The sequence below is a fragment of the Carcharhinus amblyrhynchos genome, chromosome 3 (genome assembly GCF_965287045.1).
Source record: "Carcharhinus amblyrhynchos chromosome 3, sCarAmb.v2.hapA, whole genome shotgun sequence".
Classification (NCBI taxonomy): Eukaryota; Metazoa; Chordata; class Chondrichthyes; order Carcharhiniformes; family Carcharhinidae; genus Carcharhinus; species Carcharhinus amblyrhynchos.
The window spans coordinates 10411994-10435278 of NC_137326.1; the positions used below are offsets into that span (position 1 = coordinate 10411994).

At 41.0% G+C, this 23285-nt stretch overlaps 1 protein-coding gene across 1 annotated transcript; it reads left to right on the forward strand.

Moving 5' to 3' along the window:
* Positions 1-289: 289 nt before the first annotated feature.
* On the forward strand, positions 290-12900 carry tcta (T cell leukemia translocation altered). The gene is made up of 3 exons (XM_080218946.1): positions 290-633; positions 6536-6590; positions 7906-12900. Exons 1-3 carry the CDS (start codon positions 420-422, stop codon positions 7946-7948), a joined length of 312 nt encoding a protein of 103 aa, XP_080075072.1. The 5' UTR covers positions 290-419; the 3' UTR covers positions 7949-12900.
* Positions 12901-23285: the final 10385 nt, after the last annotated feature.

The window sequence follows — 23285 nt, forward strand, 5'->3', positions numbered from 1 at the left end:
CAGGTTTGAAAGGAAAGGAGGCGAATCTCGGGTTCCCGTTGCCAGGGTAACTGCGGATTGTCCTGTCTGGGCTGCCGTTGGGCGGGAGTCTCTATTCCAATTAACAGATTCGCCGGTGGCGAGGAATTTATGTCGTGATTTGGATAGAAGTCGACGTGCATTAAAAAGAGGATTTTATTTAGTTTTCATTCCCTCGGGAATAGAGCGTGGGTTTATTGAGGTGAGGTGAAGGGTGGAGTGGCGAAAGTGCGGTTGCTGGGGCGGGGTGAGATAGCGGAGCGGCCAGCTTAGGCCTCAGGAGAGAGAGAGAGAGCTGGAGGCTGCTGGTTAGCAGCTCTCCCAGGCGGCGGGCGGAATCGCTGCGCTGATCCGGGTGGGCTAATTCCTCTCCCGAGTGATGCAGCAGCGGGAGCGGGGAGATGGAGGCGCCGCCGTGGGATCTCGGGCTCTTCTCCTTCCTCCTGGAGCGCCTCTTCTCCTTCTGCGGCGAGTTCGCCCAGGACTGGAGCAGCAACGACATGAGGGTGACCATCTTCAAAATCCTCCTGGGCTGGCTGCTCGGCAGCTTGGTGGCCATTCACATGGCCTGGAAGTTTTACGGGGCCACAGTCAATGACATGTACTACAGGCAAGGTGTGTTGTCTGTGTGGGAAAAGGTTGTCATGATGTGGAGATGCCGGCGTTGGACTGGGGTAAACGCAGTAAGAAGTCTCGCAACACCAGGTTAGAGTCCTAAACTGGTAATAGATAAACTGGTTGGACTCTAACTTGGTGTTGTGAGACTTCTTACTGGGAAAAGGTTGCCAACGCTTTAGGATTGGCCTGGGGTCTCCAGGAACGGGGATGTTAATCCATGACATTTGCTCTGTGCAACCCTGGGGTGGGGGAATCAACAAAAGATTGTTGTTGTCACTTCTCTTTACTCATTGTTAGAAATTTTGAAATTGGGTAGGGGATCACCTGGACATTAAAAAAATGTTTTTGTCATTTTATTTGATTTCTCTTTGCCAGTTTTTAGAAAAATTGAAACTCCTCTGGGCATTAATTATCAACTTTCTTTGATTTCTCTTTACCAATTATTAGAAATGTTGAAATGGAGGGGGCGGGGAGGTGAGGTGATAAAGCTGTCTGGCTGACAGGCATCATCCAATTTGGTAATGAATCTTTTTACTGGTGTCAGAAGGCCATATGTCACAAGGATGGATGTGTTGGCCAACTAATAACAAGAATATGGGGGCAAGTTGTACGATGAAGCCTTCAGGAATGCATTTAATCACGTTCAGCAATCCTGGTGTTGCGGCTGGGCGATGAGGGACATTTTCTAATTTTAACATGCTGTGTGTGATCTTGAGTCAACATCCCTGGGATAAAGTTACTGTTCTGCAAAGTAATGCCCAGGGCTTGTTCACTTTTAAAAAAACAGGTGACAGGACCCATTGACACTGTTTAGTTTGTGTTACCTCGCTTTAGTTCAGGAAAATTTGTTACTTCCTGATTCTTACTGACTTAACTCAGAAAAGTCAGATTCAAACATACTATTTCTGTTTCTATGGCTCCATTGTTGTGGAGATGCACTGTTGTGCTTTACTCATCAAGTTGTTGACAAATTAGATTGTTTTAACTGCCTAATTTAGAAATGATCAAGCCATTTGCTGCTAGGAATCATGTTTAAAGATTTCCTTCTGGGAAAAATAGCAGTGTGAGGTATTCTTACAATGACCTCGGATATGATTACTGGTATTTGAGAACATAACTAGGAGCAGGATTGGCCAAACAACCCCTTAAGCCAGCTCTGCTATTCTGTAAGATTATGGCTGATCTCCTTTTGACTTCAACACAACTTTCTTGTCTCTTCCCCTGAACCATTGACTCAACTATAGTTCAAAATTCTGTTTATCTCAGCCTTGAGTATATTCAATGACTCACCCTGCACTAGTCCCTGGGGTAGAGAATTCCAATGATTCACAACCCTCTGAGAGAAAAAAAAGTCCTTTTTCATCTTAAATGGACAATTCCTTATTCTGAAACTATGATGGGAGAAGGTGGAAGAGAGAATATCTAGGGTGAGTGGGGTCCTTGATTATGCTGGCTGCTTTTCTGAGGCAGTGGGGAGTGTAGATAGAGTCATGGATGGGAGGCTAGTTTGTGTGATGGACTGAGCTTCACAAATGATCCGTTGTAGTTTCTTGTGGTCTTAGAGCAGGAGCCATACCAAGCTGTGATGCAACCAATAAGAATGCTTTCTATGGTGCATCTGTAATGGTTGGCAAGAGTCATAGCTGACATGCCAAGTTTCCTTAGCATCCTGAGAAAGTAGAGATGCTGGTGGGCTTTCTTAATTAGTGTTGGTGTGGAGGGACCAGGACAGGTTGTTGACAATCTGGACACCCAGAAGCCTGAGCTCAATGATTCCACTTCAACCCCATTGACATGCCCTCCACTACGCTTCCTGAAGTCGATGACTATCTCCTCCATTTTGTTGACATTGAGGGAGAGATTATTTTCGTCATTATTTGTTCTAATGACTCCTTTTGTGGCTTGGCGTCAAATTTGATCAGAGAGCCACTCCTTAGAAGTACAGTGGAACATTTTACTCTTAGCACACAAATGCAAGTTGTGTAATTTTTACAGTAATTAAACATAATTCCTCTTGCAATTTAAGGTCAATAGTGGAGCTCAGGCTTGATAAATTCCTCATAGTTTGCTCCCGAAGCAAAGGCAGATGTGCTAAAAACAATATCTCCAATGCTGTTGCCCTGGTTGAGAACAGCTAACTCAGTTCGGGTCTCATTAGTGACTGATTACATTTAAATGTAGGGAGGGGAAAACATAGTCGCTTTGACTATTTTGAGAGTATTGAATAGATATTAGTTAAAACTACAATTGAACTCTGTATAGTGAGGAAAGGGTGAGCAGTTATTAAAAATCATGAAGGGCCTGAATAGAGTAGATAAAGAAAATCTGGTTTCATTAGTGAAGGATCAAGGACAAGAAGGCACAGATTTAAAATGATCGGCAAAAGAAGCAATAGCAACATGGGGAAAAATGTTTTCACACAGCGAGTGGTTAGGATCTGCAATGCACAGCCTGAGACTGTGGTAGAAGCAGGTACAATTGAAGCATTCAAGATCATCTGAAAAGGAAGAAAATGCAGGGCTATGAGGAGAATGCGGAGAGTAGCATGAAGTGGATTGCTGCTTTGAAGAGCTAGTGCAGACATGATGGACCAAATGGCCTTCCATACTGTAATCATTGTGATCTTGTGAATTACTTTGAGAGAGGTGGGGAGGATGAACTGAGGCCAAATTTGAAACTGTCTTGTTGTGTAGCTATGAGTTAGATTGCTTCATTGATTATATGGTAAATATGTTCTGTAATATAACAAAGAACAAAGAACAACACAGCACGGGAAACAGGCCCTTCGGCCCAACAAGCCCGCGCCGCCGTCCCACTGTCTCAGTGACCTATTCATGATTTTAGTCTACACCTAACGTGCGAGGATCAGGGAGGTCCAATTTAGGGACAATTTAGTACCCAATCAATCAGCCTAAAAGCACATCTTTGGGGGATGTGGGAGGAAACCGGAGCACCCGGAGGAAACCCACGCAACCACAGGGAGAACGTGCAAACTCCCACAGACACAGGCCCAAATCCATGTGTCCGCACAGCAACAGAGATAGTCTCTGAGCTGTCATGTTGCCCTCGAGATGGTCCAGTTTAAGCACACTAACGACATGAAGCAATAGGCAACTCCCGAAGCAACGTCCAAGAGCAGCCCACTACAACCTGCCGCATGCATGCCCCTTGCTGGACTTAAATGCCTGTGGAGACAAAAAAATTCATTATTAAACAGGCAAAGACTAACATCCCTGAGGCAAAACGTATTCCCAAGCCTACAATGTTTAGTAAGGCCTACTATATCCCCCTATATGTAGCCCGCTCATACTTCTGGGATCTCTTACTATGGCTGTTGCATTGTGAGAATAGGTAGCCACGACAGATCAGCCATGATCTTATTGAATGGCGGGGCAGGCTCGAAGGGCCAGATGGTCTACTCCTGCTCCTATTTTTATTTCTTATGTTCTTATGTACATTATAGTATTTAATATAGTTTTGGATATTAATGCGACCACAGATTTATGGCTGCCCCAGCCTTTTGTACAAGATACAATTGAACAAACATATTCAAATCAAATGCTTCCTCAAGTTAGGGTATCCAAGGTTATGAACTTGGGCCATATTGGAATGAAAGCTGGATGTATTTATTCACAAAGAAGATAATAGGAATCTAGTACAGATCAGCTGTGATCTAATTGAATGGTAGAACAAACTTGAGGGGCTAAGCCACCTTCTCATGTTCCATTATATGTAATAGTGACTATACGTCACACAATAATGTAATTAGCTATAAAGAGCTTTGGGATGTAGACATAAAAGGCAAGTTTATAATTCATTTCTTTGGCAGTAATATTTCAATCATCAACATCAGATTCCTTGCTTTTCTCTAAACAAAAAAGAAGCTAATCATCAAAACTCATTGCCAAACATTTGGAATGTATAATGTAAAGTTAAATTTCCACTTTTCTTATCAGTATGTCATTGAACCTGTTTGAGCTGGTGTAATATCAGTGATGTTCATAGAAGTAATTGTGACATAGGATAGTAATGTAGTAATATTTTTGAGTTTTCCTTTCAATTTAACAGATAGCTAAAGGTGTTCAGAGATTATTATGGATCCTACAGAATAAAGTAACCTGGAGCCCATTAGAGTTAAGTAGCATAGACTAGTGTTTGTGCTCATAACCAAGGCTGATGCTTGGCATATTACAGAACTTATTTACTTGCCTTCCTCTGTACTGTTGAGTCAGGCTGAATGGCAAAAGATCCTGTGGCACTATTCGAAGAAGAGCAGAGAATTGTCCAAGCCAGCATTTTCTCATGCCCCCATCAATAATTCATCCCATTGGCTTTTGTGTGATAATTGCTGACACAGAATGCCTTGCTTATTTAATTTATTGGTCACTGAGTGTCTGAAGCAATTTCTGTATGTTTGATGTATTTATACTATAAGGCGAAAATGATGTTGTAAGGTTTTCTTCTGGATTCTGATATGTGTTACATCTCTGAAATGCACTCCTGCTAATATGTGTTTTAATGGTTTGCATTTATATATTGCATTTAATATAGGAAATGTCCCATTTAGTTCAGAAATTTCAACCAGAAAATGGGAGCCAGACTGAAGGAGAAGCTATTAGGAAGGATGACAAGAAAGCTTACTCAGTGGCATGGGTTTGAGAGTGGGTGAGAGAGAGAGAATGAGATTTCCAGAGCATGGTACTAGATTAACTGAAGGCATGGCCAAAGTAGTGTGAAAAATGGGGACGGGGTTCAGGGTGTTGAGGAATGGGGAAGTAATATAATTGGAGAAGATGGACGAGGAATGGAATCCGTGTCCTCCCAGTGTTTGAAGGAGCAAATGGTGGATAATTCAAAACGGGATACAAGACAAGCTGCCTGACAGCATAAACAGTGAAAGGGTCAGGATAGTGGAGAGGAGATCCTGTATGCTTTGCCAGCTACACTCTTAAAATGTCCTGCCACCTTCAAAGTTCTATGCGCATGAATGAATCGGAACTATTGGAACTTAATTTCTGTTTCACAATTCCATGAATCGTTAATAAAGTAAAGACTGATGCAGGATATCCATTACTGAAAAAATTGCCCTCCTGGATACTTTTGTATCTCTTCCCTCTCACCTTCAATCTACGCCCTCTAGTTTTAGACTCCCCGATCTTTGGGAAAAGATATTGACTATCTAACTGTTATATGCCCCTTATTATTTTATAGACCTCTATAAGAGCACCCCTCAGCCTGTACGCTCCAGAGAAAAAAGTCCCAGTTACCAGCCTCTCCTTATAACTCAAACCATCAAGTCCCAGTAGCATCCTAGTAAACCTTTCCTGCACTCTTTCTAGTTTAATAATATCCTTTCTATTTTAGGGTGACCAAGATCTTAAGATAAGCAGGCTGATTCTCAACCCAGAGATCTTTGGGCACATGTGACAGGGCATCTAGTTAAGTAGTGGGATCCCGAGTGCAGGATTTGCATCCTTTTCTCTCCTTCTCTGCCTCAGCATTAAGCTAATCCCAATAATGGTGACTGCAAAAATAAGAGATTGAAGTTTTATTTGAAGTGGCTCACTAATGTCCTTTAGGGAAGGAAATCTGCTGTCCTTATCCAGTTTGGCTTGTGTGATCCCAAACTGTCGGAAATCTGGTTGACTTTTCATTGGACACTGAAATTGCCTACAAAACCTTTCTGTTATATCAAATTGGGCAAAATTGCTTGCCTTACAGGTGACATCCTCATGCTGTGAGTGACTCTTTAGTATCTTTCTGTGAAGTGAATGGAAGAAGAAAATTGTCAGAGTGTCCCCTGGGGCTACTCTTGTCCATTACGATCACACAAAATATAAGTTATGATTTTTCTTTGTGTGTGGTGGAATAAGCTGTTGAATTAGAATTTCTTTTACAGGTAGTGGAGGTCAGAATGGAGGCACTCCAGATGGCTCTTCGAACTTTACTAGTTGGTATGTTTCCTTTCAAATAAATTTTTGGAGATGCATAATAAAACTCTGATTAGATGGACGTGTCTACAAAATAACCTCATTGTGCAATTTTTGCATTAAACTAAAAGCTAGTTTTATTAAAGATCCTAATATGTTCCTTCAGAATTTGAATCCACGTACACAGTTAAAAGTAGAACAACTAGCTTCAAGATGCTAATACGTTCAGGAAATTTATCAAAGAGGTTGTCTTCTATGAGGATCTATTTCAAGCACTTGAGCTCCTTAGGGGCACATTGTGGACTCCTGGACAACAATCACAAATGTGAACCCTCATTTGATTTATTTTTATTTCCCTTGCAAACCAGTAAAGCCCAATTTTATTGCCTCTGATACCTCCTAAGCTGAAATCATCTAATTGAAGATGGTCTAGAGATTGGATCATGAACTTTGCTCAGCTGTACTTACTATATTAAGTAACAGCCATTTGAGGATTCCGCTCCTAGACATGGTGGGTTACTACTCCACGAGTGCAACCCGTTTTCCGGCATCTGGTCGAAATTGGCATTCTTTGTTTAATGAGTATACAGATAATTGAATAAAAGAGCATGTCACAGTGATGCCTAACAAACTTGAATGCACTTTGCAGCAGGGTCACATGACAGCATCAGGAATGGATAATATCCCCACCCCTCATCTGGCCCCAAAAATGGTGAGGCCAATTCCAGTTCTACCACCTGAGATCAGCTAAATCAGCCCAAACAAGTGATCAAATGTGAAATCTTCATGCTCTTTGTGGTGCAGTTCCAAGCTAAACAGCAAAGTTACCAAAGGCCCACCAGTGGGGCAATGATCTCATGTGATTTGCTTTCCTCAGCAGTTTATTTGTGCCCTGTCTTTCCTTAAGGTATTCACTGCTTTCTGGGATATGACTGTGAAGTCCCTCTTGCTCACCCAAACCCCATCCTTATTGGCACATTTGGTAAATACAAGGGTATTGTTATTGACTGAAACAAATCAAGACATTCTCAGTCTGCTTTTTGATATGTCACGTGGTAACTGGTGCAGCTGAAGCTGCAGTGGGCCTGCTACAAGGAGCTGCAGTGCAATTTGACTGAGAAGGGAAACATTGGGCAGGATTTATGTCCCTGTTTGCACTTTAAAAATGCCTGTGTGGGAAATTTGGATAGTGGAGTCATGAGTTCTCCTTTGGGGAAAGGGGGCTAAAAGTAGAAACTTGGGCGGAGAAGTAGGTGACTTATTACACTTTTTGTAATGCAGTTGTCTAATGAAATAATGCCAATTTTGAATCCAGAAATATGTTTATTTATTCATACAGGGAAAATGCCAGCGGCGAGTCAATTAAAAGTCACAGAGAGTGAGCGACGCAAGATGTGTGAAATCTGCAGCCAGGACATGCGGTGATTTGCTGTGTGGAGCAAAGTTGTTGTGAATTCGGAATGTTCGGACTGCATTGGGTGCTAGACTCTTCAAAGTTTGCTGCCTGATGACTTGAAATGTGCCATTGTGACTCAGTGCCGTTAATTTGTTTTTACTTTCTGATATTCGTAGGCTTTGCTGAGTATCTGGGGAAGTTTATGTTGGCACACGTGTTGGTTAAAAAGGTACCAGTAACTAAAATGTTGGTGACTTGAACAGAGATGTGCTGGGTTCCTCAGGATTTGGAGCTGTGGCGGAAAATGGATCTTATCCGTGGGAGGAAAAGAATCAATCTGATTCTGGTGGACAAGAGTAAATTCAAGTTTTTTTTCACGGGATGTGGGCTTCACTGGCTAGGCATTTATTGCCCATTCCTAATTGCCCTTGAGAAGTAGCTGTGGGTGTCATTGGGAGCCCAGAAATAGATTATCAAAGAACTAGCAAGTGTTTAATAGACTGTTCTTCATGTCACAACGTTGTCCTAAAGCAATTTGTCAAAGATGTATTAAATTGGATCGGAAACTCCAATTCATATCTTTTAGGTAGAATGGTTACATGCTAGTCCTTAAAGCCATCAGACTGCTTCTATACTGTTGCCAAAGTGCAACAGGACAGTTTGTAGAGCTGAAAGAAATGTTGAGAATTAACTTGTAAAACAGAGCAGTTCCAGATTTTGATATCCTATATACTGCTGCCTTATGTTTCGTCGTCTATATACATGCAAATATTGGCCCAACCCCTATTTGTTTGTGTCTAAACGTGGTCAACAAAGTCTTAACGGCAGCATTATTAACCGGAAGTTGGGCTGACCTTTGAGGGAGTTAGGTGAAGTAAAACGTTGTTGTCTGAAGCAATTTCTCAGTCTCCCTGTGACAACATAATAATAATTCTCCAAGCAGGGGACATCTTTTTAACAATCTTGTGTACTCAGTGAAGCTAATGGCCAATAACCTGATGCGGATTCTACAGCTTGAATTTCAATTTAATAGCTAAATTGGTGAAAAGTTCAGGATCATATTTTACTTAATATTTGAAATTATTGGGTGGCACAACATTGGTATGCCGACATGTGCCATGGTAGTAGAGTTGTGGGTTCATGCCAGGCACTTCTCCAGTGAGCTAAATTTCTAATCTTGATCTTGCTGTCAGGGAAGATTTTGGGGGGGAGCTTACAACTGGCCTGTTTATCACTTGAAAAATAGACGACTAGCTTGTTGACAGTGCGTCTAGGGAATCCATTTTACCTCATGAGTTGACTCCTCAGGCATGCCAAGAAATGAGTGCCAGGGCTATGGCATGGAACAGATGGGAGGTAGTTCACACATTCAAATCAAGATTGTACGCCTGCTGTGGAATGCAGCTTTGAAAGACAAATGGGGCAGAGTTCCCACATTGCAGTAGCTCTTTTTGTCTGTGCTTTGAGAGGCCTAACTGGTAATCCATAAAAGGAAACTCTTTCCAAAAATGTAACTTCAAAATAAAATGTGGTAGGTGAGGAGAAGCAAGAGTGCCCCAATTGAGTCTTACAAAAATGATGTAGTGTGGCCCACTACTGGCCTGTTTCACTGCCCATGCCAACAACATCTCATCTCCCATCGTTCATCAAAGACAGCAGCTTTTACTTGCCCTCCAGATGATTTTTTAGCCACAGTAAACCAGTGAACTGAAGTGGACCCTCTGTTTGTTAGCCATGGTTTACTGACAATGTTACTCAATCTCAGATTCCTCACAGTGTAGAATGAGGTCATTCAGCCCATCATGTCTGCACTGGCTATCTGAAAGAGCATTTCACCCTTTCCTGCTTCCCTGTCTTATCCCAGAATCTTATCCTTATCTGAAACCCAAACCAGGAAACAGGTGGTTCCAGCTTCCTAACTGCCACATTGGATGGATGCTGCAAGGAACATCACCAGTATTGTACCTGTTTGGGACCCAGACTGAAACTCTACTCCAGCTAGGTGACAGTCACGTTGCTTTCCCAGAAGAAGAAAAAAAATTACCTTAGGTTAATCAAACACTTTGACAGCTGGCTCAGGAATTGGATTGGGTAGGACCATGGACCAACTCGCCCTCTTCCCCAAGGCTTAATGTAACACTTTCCAATCTGCTGACTAGATTTTCATGCACTTAACTACTCAGTTTAGCATTCTGTGGGTGAAATATACTTTATGTATATAATGTCAGTGAGACAGATGTGCAATGAAAGTAACCTTTCTTGAATACAGTGAAAGCCTGAACTGCTAAAAGTCCACAATATTCCACAGAAATGCTCAACCAAGATAGGAACCTACATCTGCAGTGAACTTTCCATTATTTTAAAAAATCAATAAGGGGTTAAGAACAATAATGTTCTTAATAATTAAGAACATTATCATAACCTAAGTAGATGTGTGTTGGTGGACTGTTAGTCACCTTTTAATCTTGATCTCCACTTAAATCATAAATTAATCACAGGTTGCAGTTTACATTTTTCATTTTTGGCAATCTGTCGCCAGCTGTCACTTTATTTTTCTGCTATGCTTCATAAAATGACCATTATGGAAATTGTGATACAAAATGCTGTTATGTGGCAGTATAGCAGAGCAATGTAGTTACCTTGCACTGGAATTGGTACCCAAGCTGAGTATTGGGGTAATGCAATACTGTGCTTTTAGTTAAATTGCGTCTTTGCAACTTTGGTATATTGTGTATTTACAAAACTAGAACTCTCGAAGGAAAATTCAAACATCCGTCCCACACTAAAGCTTATCCAGTTTGAGAGCAGCTAATGAAGTATGCCAAGAGATTTATCTTTGTGTTTAAACCAGTATACCGAAATAAGGATTGAAGTTTGAGATGTAAGCAGACATTTTCTGTTTGCATGCTGCTGAAAAAAAAAATTACTAGCAAAATCTCCAGGAGCAAATAGAAGGTACCAAAATTACATTTCTAATTTATTTCTGTGGTGCTCAGTAGTGATATTTTTGCTTTGTAGTTGCAACTGTGTCGTGCTACCTTCTTTCCATTTGGACCAGGAAAAGAAAAGCAATATGGCATAAGTTTACTGACAGCTCACAAAAATGATCATTATTCAGGAGGGTGGTGATCAATCTAACAGAGGTTCTGAAATATATGAATATTTATGGGAGTCTTGTCGGTAATTAGTTATTATGCTCCAGTTTAATTCTTTCTTTTATTTAACATATCCAAGCTGAATGGCCAGTTTCACGAACCCATGACTACAGTGAACTTTCCATTATTTAAAAAAAAAGGGGTGATAATTAAGAACATTGTCATCGCCTAAATAGATGTGTGTTGGTGGACTGTTAATCACCATTAACCTTGATCTCCACTTAAATCACAAATTAATCACAAGTGCACTATTATAGCTGTGGAGTCCCTTCTCTCTGTTGCCTGTACTTGCAAAATCCACTGACATACATTTCCAGTTTTATTAAAGTTGTGTAATGAAACATATAGATGCATGTACAAATAACCATTGCTTGATTCAACAACCTTTGGAATTGTTGTGTTTAGCAACAGCTGATGTTTAGCAATAGCCAACTTGCAATAAATTCTAAGAGCTGCATTTCCAACTTTAGAAGATCATTTGGGAAATGATAACAAGATAATTTCTACTACTTCTGAACTTGCTGGGGTAGGGAGAAAAAAACAACATTCATGGCAAGTGAAACATAATCTAAGTAGCATTTATAACAGGAATGATCAGAATTGGAAATGTGGTGGGATAGAATTAACTATCATTTTTTTAAAGTCCTGCTTACAGGTGGTTCCTTTATGGAACAGTTTTCCCCAGCCTCTTTAGCAAAGTACATTGGGTTGAAATTGGAAGTTTATTTATCTGATCGTTCAGCTCAAGATACTGATCTGACTTTCATTTAAGAATGTATAGTGTAGGTGACTGGGTTGGTGTTGTGTTGGTGATGCAACAGAGCACTATAAGTTAGAGTCTGAACTTCCTGACCCATAAAGGCAATTCTCCATACAACATACTCCTGATCTTGTGGTTATAAATCAATACTGTTCCACTTCCGGATGTATAGAGCATCCCTACCATTGCCATCATCTGCCAGTATTGAAGAGCCTGGATTTTGTACCTCCATTAACACTGAAGAACTGAGTGTCTGTTTATGTAAAAATATCACCAGCAGGAGACACACCCTTGTTCTTGTTTTATATCATAGCAATGAGATGTGATGAAAGAGAGAGAGATTCTAATTGCATAGTATTATGAAGCTATTTGCTTCCTTTTTCCCCCACTCCCTTTTTCAAATCTTTCTAATTTCTTTAATGCTTTTTGCACTGCTGCCTTACAGCGCCAGGGACCCAGGTTCAATTCCCGGCTTGGGTCACTGCCTGTGCAGAGTCTGCACATTCTCCCCATGTCTGTGTGGGTTTCCTCAAGGGGCTCCAGTTTCCTCCCATATTTCGAAGATGTGCAGGTTAGGTACATTGGCTGTGCTAAATTCTCCCTCAATGTACCTGAACAGGCGCCAGAGTGTGGCTGCAAGGGCATTTTCTCAGTAACTTCATTGCAGCGTTACTGTAAGCCTACTTGTGACACTGATAAATAAACTTAAAAGAAACAATGCTGGGTTTGGCCATCAGCAACACCTGTTACCTTGTGTAAGTGAGGTTGGTGAGTGCCCACCTTCAGAAATCGGAGTGGGGCAGAGAATGTCACAAACATCATGTCTTATCTTGCCCCTATCTATTGTCCTCTCACTTGCATTCTCCTCTGCATAGCGATCTCCCCCCACTCCCAGAGATCCAGAAATCTTTGCAAAACTCCCAGTAATTGAGGCGAGACGTGTTATTCTGACACTCGACCATCACACCAATACTTTGTTGTTTCATTTCCTCTCCCGTCTTCTCTGAGTTCCTTTTTGCTATGTGTCGCAACATGCCCAAGAGGGTAACATGTTTTGCACTTTTATCAAAGCCGCTTTTAAACTGGATACCAGCACCTGCGCAGATATATACCTCCTCGCTCTGGAAGTATGTGGCCTCTGCTTGTCAATATCCTATGCAACAGAGGCACGATAAATTATTCAATACTTGTGTGTGTTATTATTTTGTGATTTTTGTACTACCGTATTGCATTAGGTTTTTGGGTGTCTTCTTTCCCCACTGCCAATACTTAACAGATATTCCTCAATAAACATTGGTCACAAAATGGTTGAAACAAAAATAAAGCCTGCCCTTTGGCTTTAAGGCAGGGAGAGCCATGTTTCATCACAGTCTTATCTGTAACATTTCACATGAATACAAGGATGATTTCTTTGTTTAATGTCCCTTTTATATTGCAACATTATTCATTATAGTACAGTAAAAATAATTAATTTGGATTTGGACAGCCGTATGCTAAAAGTTGCTTTCAAGTCTCAACAGGCCCTGGATCGATTGTACTGAAGTAATGTATATTCTACTGACATACATTTTTCTAATTGAAATGTTTTGTACATAAACAGTACCATTTTGTAAATCACTGTAATCCATTAATTGGACAACCTTTGTAAACTTATGGCCCTGAAGTTGATTAACTTGTATTTATGTTTGATAATGGAAAGGTTTTCTTGACTGCTGTACATGGAAAAACTGCTGTATGTGTGTATATATGTATATTTAGCCTTAATTTTGTTTTGGGAGGGACTGCATTTGATTAAGATTTTAAACTGTATAAAAGGAGATGCAGAAACAAAAAACCATAGTTGTACTAGATTCTTCTGTTGCTGAAGGTCTCTACCTAGAGTTTACTAAAATGCCAAATCACACAAGTTACAAAATACAATTATTCTAATCACCTCTGACATAAAGATAAGCTAGTGTAAATGGACTAGAAGATCATTTGTTTCTGCTGGGCTTACCCCACTGGATGTGTGGTTAGTCTGACTGGATCAGCGAGCTACAGTAGGGTGTGAGACTGTTTGTTTGTTATTGAATACAGCTGATTTTAAAAGCACGAGAAGTTGAGCCCCAAGGGAGAAAGAACCAAGAATCTTTGGCAAGCACTGCAAAATAAGTAGACTGTAGCAATAGGATCTTTGTAACTCACCCTCTTTAAGCTAGTTTGACTTTTAAGGTAAAATGCTTTGTTTTTTTAAATTCATCAATGTGCCTCCTTATTGCAAAATTTTAGGAACTTTCTAAGAATGAGAATTTCACAACTTTTTTAAAAAAGGGGGGAGAAGCTAGAGAACCTATCAGTTTTAAACCTTATATTTTACTCAGAGTGGTTCACCAGATGAAGAGCCATTCATTTGAAAATGTCTGGGCCCACTTCTTTTGAGTTCTTGTCCTTATTTCCTCTGGATTTTTTTTTATCTATGCAGTCTTTCCCACCCTCTCTTGAATCTTGATTTTTTTTCCCCCTCCTGTACTTGCAAGGGCACCAGGAGATAACAGCATATCACCCAAGTGATTAACTTCATTAACCTCCAGGAAATGCAAATGACTTATTAATGTCATGGGAGCTTTTCCGCTGTGTGCTAGGCCTGATGATGGGATAGCATAGTCACAAGGTTCTACTTTGCAGGTTATTCACCAGCAGGCCTGATTCTGTAGACAACTCACTTTCCAACGTGGGTCACTAGGAATCCTGTTTCTTTTTTTTACCTCTGCCTAATCCAAGGTCAATGGGGTCCATTCTCTTGTTGAGTTGGGGGGCAGGACTGACTCACAGTACTGTAATCTCCACCTGAGGTTGGCAAGGAGTTGGGTCCCAAATACAACCCAGCCATAATGAATCAAACATAACGCTGGTGGCACCAATCTGATATCCATTGGCTGTTGAGCTAATTTGAGCCAATTTTTCCCCCAGGAGTTGCTGTGGTAATGTCCACTTTTAAATGCATGAAAAGTGATGTTAGAAGCTCCAATTTTCTTTCCATCACAGCTGATCAGGAATTTCTACCACTCTTACCATTTGCTTTTAACATACGTTGGAAGGAATTGTAAGTTGACACCCAACCTGTTTGGCATGTTATGAATGTGAACACACTTCCAATCCTGGAGTGGGACTTGAACCTTGAATGTCTGACCCTGAGGCAGGGACACTATCCACTGCACCACAAGACTGCCTATTAAGTTCAATTAAAGCATAAAAACTTCCTATAGAGATTAAATTTCTCACCAGAGATCATCTGGTTAGTCTGGCCAAGTGTTATCAGGTGATGCCTCGTTATCTTCCAGGAGCAGAGAAAGTTGGACCTGTGAAAGAACCTCAAATGGGACAGTGGGCTGAGTTTGAAAAACATCCAGAATTGAAGTCACAGAAAGTTCACTGGTTGGTGAGAAGCTGGTGTTAGGCAGTGTGCTTAAATATGTTAAACAAGAAAAATGTATCATTTATTAAGATTCGAAGGAAGCAAATTTCACCCCATTATTTAACAAAGGAGAGAGAGACAGAAAACTGAATGACAGACCTGTGAGCCTTACATCAGTCATGTCTAAAATGCTAGAATCTATATCAAAGATACCTCAATAATTATGATCTGATTGGGCATAGTCAGCACAGATTTACAAATGGAAAATCACGTTTGATGAACGTGTTGGGAGTTTTTTGAGGATGTTATTAACAAAATTGATAAAGGAAAGTTGGTGGATGTGGTCTTTTTGGAGGTTGATTAGCAAAATAAAAGCACGTAGGATTGGAGTCAATATACTGATGTAGACTGAGCGTTGGCTAACAGGCAGAAAACAGAATGGGTCATTTTTGCATTGCAGATTATGGCTAGTTGGGTGCTGCAGGGATCAATACTTGGGTCCCATCTGTTCACAATCTATATCAATGACTTGGATGTGGGGATCAAATGTAACATTTCCAAGATCGTGGATGATACAAAGCTAGGTGGGAATGTGTGGTATGAGAAAGATGTAAAGTGGTTACAGGAGGCATTGGACAGACTGGGTGAGTCTGCAAGAACATGGCAGATTGAATATAATGTGGAAACGTGAGCTAATCCACTTTGGTAGAAGAAATGGATGCACAGAATATTTCCTAAATAGTAAGAAATTAGAAAGTGTAGATGTACAATAGGACCAGGGTGTCTGTGTCCACAAGTCACTGAAGGGTAACATGCAGATACAGCAAGCTGTAGCAAGACTAATAAAATGTTAACCAATTTAACAAGAAGATTTGAGTACAGGAGTAGTGAAGTCTTGCTCAATTGTATAGAAACTTCGTTAGATGGCACCTGGAGTACTATGTGCAGTTTCCCTTACCTCAGAAAGAATATTATTGTCTAGAAGGATTGTAACAAAGGTTCACCAGACTTGTTCTGTGAATGATGGAATTGTCTTGAGAGATTCTGCAAACTGGGCCTGTATTCTCTACAGTTTCAGAGAATGAGAGGTGATCTCATTGAAACCCAGAAAATACATAAAGGAATAGACAGCATAGATGCAGGTAAGGTTGGGGAGTTTAGAACAAGAGGGACACAACTTCAAAATAATGGGGAATCCACTTATGACAGAGGTGAGGAGAAATTTCTTCACATAAAGGATTGTGAATCTTTGGAATTTTTTACCCCGGAGGGCTATGGAAACTCAATCATTGAGTATGTTGTGTAAGGTAGAGATTGACAGATTTTTGATTAACTTAATGGGTTATGGGGATAGTGGGTGTAAAAGACATTGAAGTGCTCAATCAAGTATGATCATATAGAATGGTAGAGCAAGTTTGACAGGAGAATAACCTCTTCCTGTTCCTGTGTTCCTAAAGATTCAGGTCAACTTTTTAATCTATTACCTTTGACCTCTACCATTCTCTTTACAGGAAGAGCAGGTAAAAATCAGCTCTCAGGTGTCAACTAAGGCCATTCTTAATCTCACAGAAAGTGAACAAGCAAAGCTCGGGTAACTCAGTCACTGACTTGTGTTTCACATATAGGGGAATTCCTGATATCTAGTCAAAGCTTCCCTATAGTGATGTAGCTAAGATTGGAAACTGAGGAGCGAATTCCTCTCCAATAAAAACCTCTATCCTCATGACATAATATGTGGATATTTTTGTTAGTGATAGAATTACAAATTTCAGAATAAACAAGAGGCTTCAATCTAAGTGATTTATCATGTGCTCTTGAGAGCTTTTCATCCAAAAGGAATGAAATACTGTGATTATAAGCAGGTTAAAATTGCCCTTGTTTCTTAAAATCTGTCTTTGTAGATTACTGCTTTGGATCCCTATCACTGTATTTACCATCTGGGAATTGGGATTAATATAAGACTGATTCCAAATTTGTATCCTTTTCTCAGTTCGAAGAACATCTTAATTTTTCTTTAAATGAATAGACCACAATTTCCAGAATGGACAATTATGAATTACAGGCGGGGTTGACATTTCTACGCAATGAAATGCTTGTTATAAATTGTGCAGGTTTTTGTGACATGGTGATCCTGGGTTGTGGCGTGTGCACTGCTGTGAGTGAACTTTGCACGTCCATTGCAGCCTCTGCACTGTTATTTGCCATGATGCCTTGTTCAGCAAGTATTGGCAAGTGCATGCATTTTGTGCCACTAGTTTTTAACATAGCATTGTGTTTTTAAGTTTATTTTTATTAGTGTCACAAGTAAGCTTACATTAACACCGCAATTAAGTTACTGTGAAAATCCCCTAGTTGCCACACTCTGGTGCCTGTTTGGGTACATTGAAGGAGAATTTAGAATGGCTGATGCACCTAACCAGCACATCTTTCTGATTGTGGGAGGAAACCAGAGCAACCGGAGGAAACCCACACAGACATGGAGAGAACGTGAAGACTCCACACAGACAGTAACCCAAGCCAGGAATCGATCCCTGGAGCTGTGAGGACAGCAGTGTTAACCACCGTGCTGTGTTAGCTTTCTGCCATTGTTCAAACTCAGTGAGCTTTGCTTATGGCTCAGGTGTTGAATTTAGTCACAGGTTTGTAGTCCTTTCAAAAAAGGAAGATCTATGTGCAAAGTTCACAGGATATATCTTTGTTAGAAATCTTTGCCGTTAATTGGTTTTGGTTTGAGTGTGTGTGGGTAAAACACTATCACAGGAATTGTGTGAACTGTTAACACTACACAGTAGGATACTATACATTGATAACTTGTGCAGAATTAATAAACTTGTGCATGTCTTGTATTTTCTGGGTAAGTGTCCTGCTATTGTCCCTGGCTCTGGATTTAACATATGAATTTTAAGATCAGACAGGAGACCTCCTTATAAACCTTGGTAAATGGTACTTTGAATTATCTACCTGACAGTGACCAAAAATGATATTCCATCATCTTGTTTTAAATGTTCTAAAATTATTCCCACATTGCAATATGGCAGAGATGAGGAATCAAATAGTTCAGGTGATAGAAGATGCTGTCAGACTATATTGCTACTAATTTTAAATTTAGCATGGGTGTCATCACACAACACTCCTACTTTTGGTGTGTGCATAATAACTGATCACAATTTTATGGCATAAGGTGTTTCAAGACTTGTCTCAGGATTCAAGTGACAATTCTAAGCTGATAGCTGTTCTATAGTTTCCTGTTTTTGGCTCCACTCCCAAATCAAAAGGATCTTGTGTGTCATTCCACTGAATATATACATCCATGTTTGGGGGAATCTGGAACTAAAAGCATAATTTAAAAATAAGACAGAGATGAGGAAGTTTTTTCCCCCCGAGGGTAGTAGAACATTATAAAAGGCATTTTTGTTTTTATTCATTTATGGGACATGGGCGTCGCTGGCTGGCCAGCATTTCTTGCCATCCCTAGTTGCCCTTGTTTAGAGGGCAGTTGAGAGTCAACCATATTGCTGTGGCTCTGGAGTCACATATAGTCAGATCAGGACATTAGCGAACCAGATGGGTTTCTCTGACAATTGACAATGATTTCATGGTCATCAGTAGATTCTTAATTCTAGATTTTTAAATTGAATTCAAATTCCACCATTTCCCATGGTGGGATTTGAATCCAGGTCCCCAGAACATTAGCTGAGTTTCTGGATTAATAATTTAGCAATAATACCACTAAGCTATTGCATCTATGGCAGAGCCTATTGAGGGGCCAAATGGCCCACTTGTGTCTTAAGAAGATCACTGGATAACAATCAAGTAAAATGCAAAATGTTTGATTTGTAGGTTGATCCCTATGTTCAGAAGAAATTTTTAAAATTGGGTTGAGTGATATAAAAATATGAGCAACTTTTGGCAACAAGAACTTAATTGGGAGGGGAATTTATGTTATACTGTGAATTAAACTAAAACACACTTGGTTCATGAAAAAGAATTTGAATTAATTCCTAATATGATCTATTTTCATTAATACTTTTGAACCCAGTCCAAAAATTTGCAGATTAGGTTGATTGGCCATGCTAAATTAACTCTAGTGTCAGGGGGATTACCAGGGTAAGTGTGTGGAGTTGGGGAATGGGGCCTGGGTGGGATTGTGATCAGTCTTCTGTGCTGAAACCATTCCAGGATTCTCCTTACGTCACATGGGGATGACCCATCGACACAAGTAGGACAGCATTATTAACAATTACTGGACAGCTTTTTGAGTAAGCATTGCTTGAGTTACATTAATACTCAATCAAACAATACACAAAACTTTATAGCATTAAAAAATAACTAGTTTAAAAAGAACCTGTACAAAACAATTCCACCCGAATCAATGCAGATCCCAATGTTAAATACCTGCAGGGCAATCACTGAGATTGTGGATGGGCTTCCCCTAGCTACAAAATCCTACCTGCCACTACAAAATCCTACCTGCTTCTTGTTAATCGACATACAATGTGCCAATCTCACTTGGGTCGGTAAAAACCTGTCATTCATGTATCACGGATACATTACAGAACAAGAACAGCTTTCTTTTTTTTGCAAGATTGCACTGTTCTTTTTAAGTCTTATGCAATTGGTTTCCTGTGTAATAATTCTTCTACAATTCACTGCAGTCTCCCTCTCAGGTAGGACACTGAATCCACCCTAGCCCGAACCCGAAGTGGGAATCAAACCCGAGGTTATTGGCACAATTCTGATCCACATTAGTTGTCTAAACAACCGACCCCCGAGGAGTCTGAGTTGCTGTGGCAACATGCACCTTTATATGCACGTTGTCATCTGGAACAATGAATAGTGATAGGGGAAGATGAAGAATTTCAGTTGTAAAGACAGACTGGGGAAGTTAGAACTTGGAGCAAGGGAGATGTGATATTTAAAATCATGAAGGGTCTGAACAGAGCAGCCTGCAATTCTCTTCCCATCAAATGGCTGACTAGGAGTCTCTTGCTGGCTGCCATTGAAATGATTTAGTTTGGAATACTCCACCTTTCTGGCAGTGTTACGGACACACCTTAACCATCAACTGCCAAAGCTTCTGGGTCAGAGGCAGAGACGCTACCCCTACGTCACAAGACCTCTCTTATACCATTGCAGCTGTGTAAATACATTTATATTATAAATAAAGAGGCAGTGTTTACTGGTGTGATGTTGCTGCATAAATATTGTCTTTGCCAAAGGCTTAAAATTGTGATTTACAGTTTGTGCAGTTTTAACTTTTTCCTAAAATTTTTCAACTTGATTATTTCATTTAGTCAGAATTCAATTGTATTATTTTTTTCATACTGTTTTATTTCTAAATTTTCTCCCTCAACCATCCTCTGCTGAAGTTTCACAGAATTGTTAGCACACAGAAGAACATTTGACCCATCCTGTCAGCACCAGCTCTCCAAATGAGTAATTAACCCATTGCCATTATTCTGCATTGTCCCTGTAACCCTGCACATTTTCTTTTCAGATTACAGTCTAATTACTTTTATAATGCGTCCATCAAACCTGACTGCAACAGACTGTCAGGCAGTGCATCTCACAGCATAACCTTTTCCTCAAGCTGCTATTGTGTTGGCAGCATGATGGCACAGTGATTAGCACTGCTGTCTCAGAGGACCTGAGTTCAATTCCCAGCTTGGGTCACTATCTGTCTGGAGTCTGCACATTCTCCTTGTGTCTGCGTGGGTGTACTCTGGGTGCTCTGGTTTCCTCCCACAATCCAAAAACCGTGCTGGTTAAGTGTATTTGTCATGCTAAATTTTCCCTCAGTGTAGCACGGTTTCGTTAAGGGGAAGTCATGTCTGACAAATTTACTGGAGTTCTATGAGGATGTGTCTAGGGCGGTGGATAGAGGAGAGCCGGTGGATGTGGTCTTTCTTGATTTTCAGAAGGCGTTTGACAAGGTACCTCACAAGAGGTTATTGCAGAAGGTCAGGGGACATGGAGTTGGGGGTAGGGTGTTAGCATGGATAGAGGATTGGTTGTCAAATAGGAGGCAGAGAGTGGGGGTTAATGGGTGCTATTTGGATTGGCAGTTGGTGACTAGTGGAGTGCCCCAGGGGTCGGTGCTGGGGCATCAGCTATTTACCATTTATATAGATGATCTGGAGGAGGGAACCGAGTGTATGGTGTCGAAATTTGCTGATGACACCAAGATTGGTGGAACGGCAAATTGCGTGGAGGGTGTGGAGAGTCTACAGAAGGATCTAGATAGGCTGGGCGAATGGGCCAGGAACTGGCAAATAGAATTTAATGTTGGCAAGTGCGAGGTGGTCCACTTTGGTAGGAATAATGGTAGGAAGGATTATTACTTACGTGGCGAAAAACTGCAGCAGGCGACGGTGCAGAGGGACCTCGGGGTCCTTGTGCATGAGTCGCAAAAACCCAGCCTGCAGGTGCAGCAGGTGGTCAGGAAGGCTAATGGAATGCTGGCCTTCATAGTGAGGGGGATTGAATATAAAAGTAGGGAGGTCTTGCTGCGGCTGTATAGGGCATTGGTGAGGCCGCAGCTGGAGTAGTGTGTGCAGTTTTGGGCGCCGTACTTACGCAAGGATATTTTGGCCTTGGAGGGAGTACACAGGAGGTTTACTAGGCTGATGCCGGAGTTGAAGGGGTCGAGCTATGAGAGGCTGAATAAACTAGGCTTGTACTTGTTAGAGTTTAGAAGAATGAGGGGCGATCTCATTGAGACATATAAGATGATGAATGGGATGGATAGGATAGAGGTGGAGAGACTCTTCCCGCTCAGAAAGGACAGTAGGACTAGGGGGCACAGCCTCAAGATAAAGGGGGGGCGGTTTAGAACGGAGTTGAGGAAGAACTTCTTCACTCAAAGGGTGGTGAATCTCTGGAATTCTCTGCCCATTGAAGTGGTGGAAGCTACCTCGCTAAATATATTTAAGTCACAGGTAGATAGGTTTTTGGTAGGCAAGGGAATTAAGAGTTATGGGGAGAGGGTGGGAATGTGGAACTGAGCCACAACAGATCAGCCATGATCTTATTGAATGGCGGGGCAGGCTCGAAGGGCTAGATGGCCTACTCCTGCTCCTATTTCTTATGTTCTTATGTAACTGAACAGGTACCTGAATGTGGCGACTAGGGGATTTTCACAGTAACTTCACTGCAGTCTTAACGTAAGTCTACTTGTGGCACTAATAAATAAACATTCTTTTGCCAAGTGAATCACTTCAAATTTCTCCCCATTGAACTTCACCTGTCACTTGTCTGCCTAGCCCTCCAACTTGTCAATAACTCAAAGCTGTGCTGAGAAATGGTTTCACTTGCAGTAACCATGTGGCCAGTGTTTTCATGTGAAATGGAAAATGAGGATGAGAGGGGTCTCCTTTCATTCCGGTCCACCTGTCTACAACTTTCAGAAAGGGTTACTGATGGCAATTAAGGGGTGGGGGGGAGGGGGGGAAAGGGAACCAATCTAAGGTGCTGATCCCAACTGTAGTTAGACAGGAGATGTACGAGGCAAGTTTTTTTTTACACAGAAGGTGGTGGGTACCCGGAATTTGCTGCTGGGGGAGGTATTGGAAGCAGATATAATAGTGATGTTTCAACAAATACACGAATAGGGTGGGAATAGAGGGATATGGTCCCCAGAAGAGTGGGAGGTTTTAATTCAGTCAGGCAACATGGTCGGTGCAGACTTGGAGGGCTGAAGGCCTATTCCTATGCCCTAATTTTCTTTGTTCTTTGTCCTCAGTTGAGGCACTAAGACGAGAAATTAAATCAGTCCTTCTTGTCCTATCTGTATCATGTCATGACTACAGTGTATTCATTCCCTATTTTGCAAATAAGTGTACTGCTAACTAAGAAGCTTCATAATGCTGTGAACCAAGAATGATTAGCAAGCAGGGATGAGAAAAATGTCAGCCATGATTGAATGGCAGAGCAGACTTGATGGGCTGAGTGGCCTAATTCTGCTCCTATGTCTTATGGACTTCAGCTTCTATTGCACACTTTTGCACATTGATTG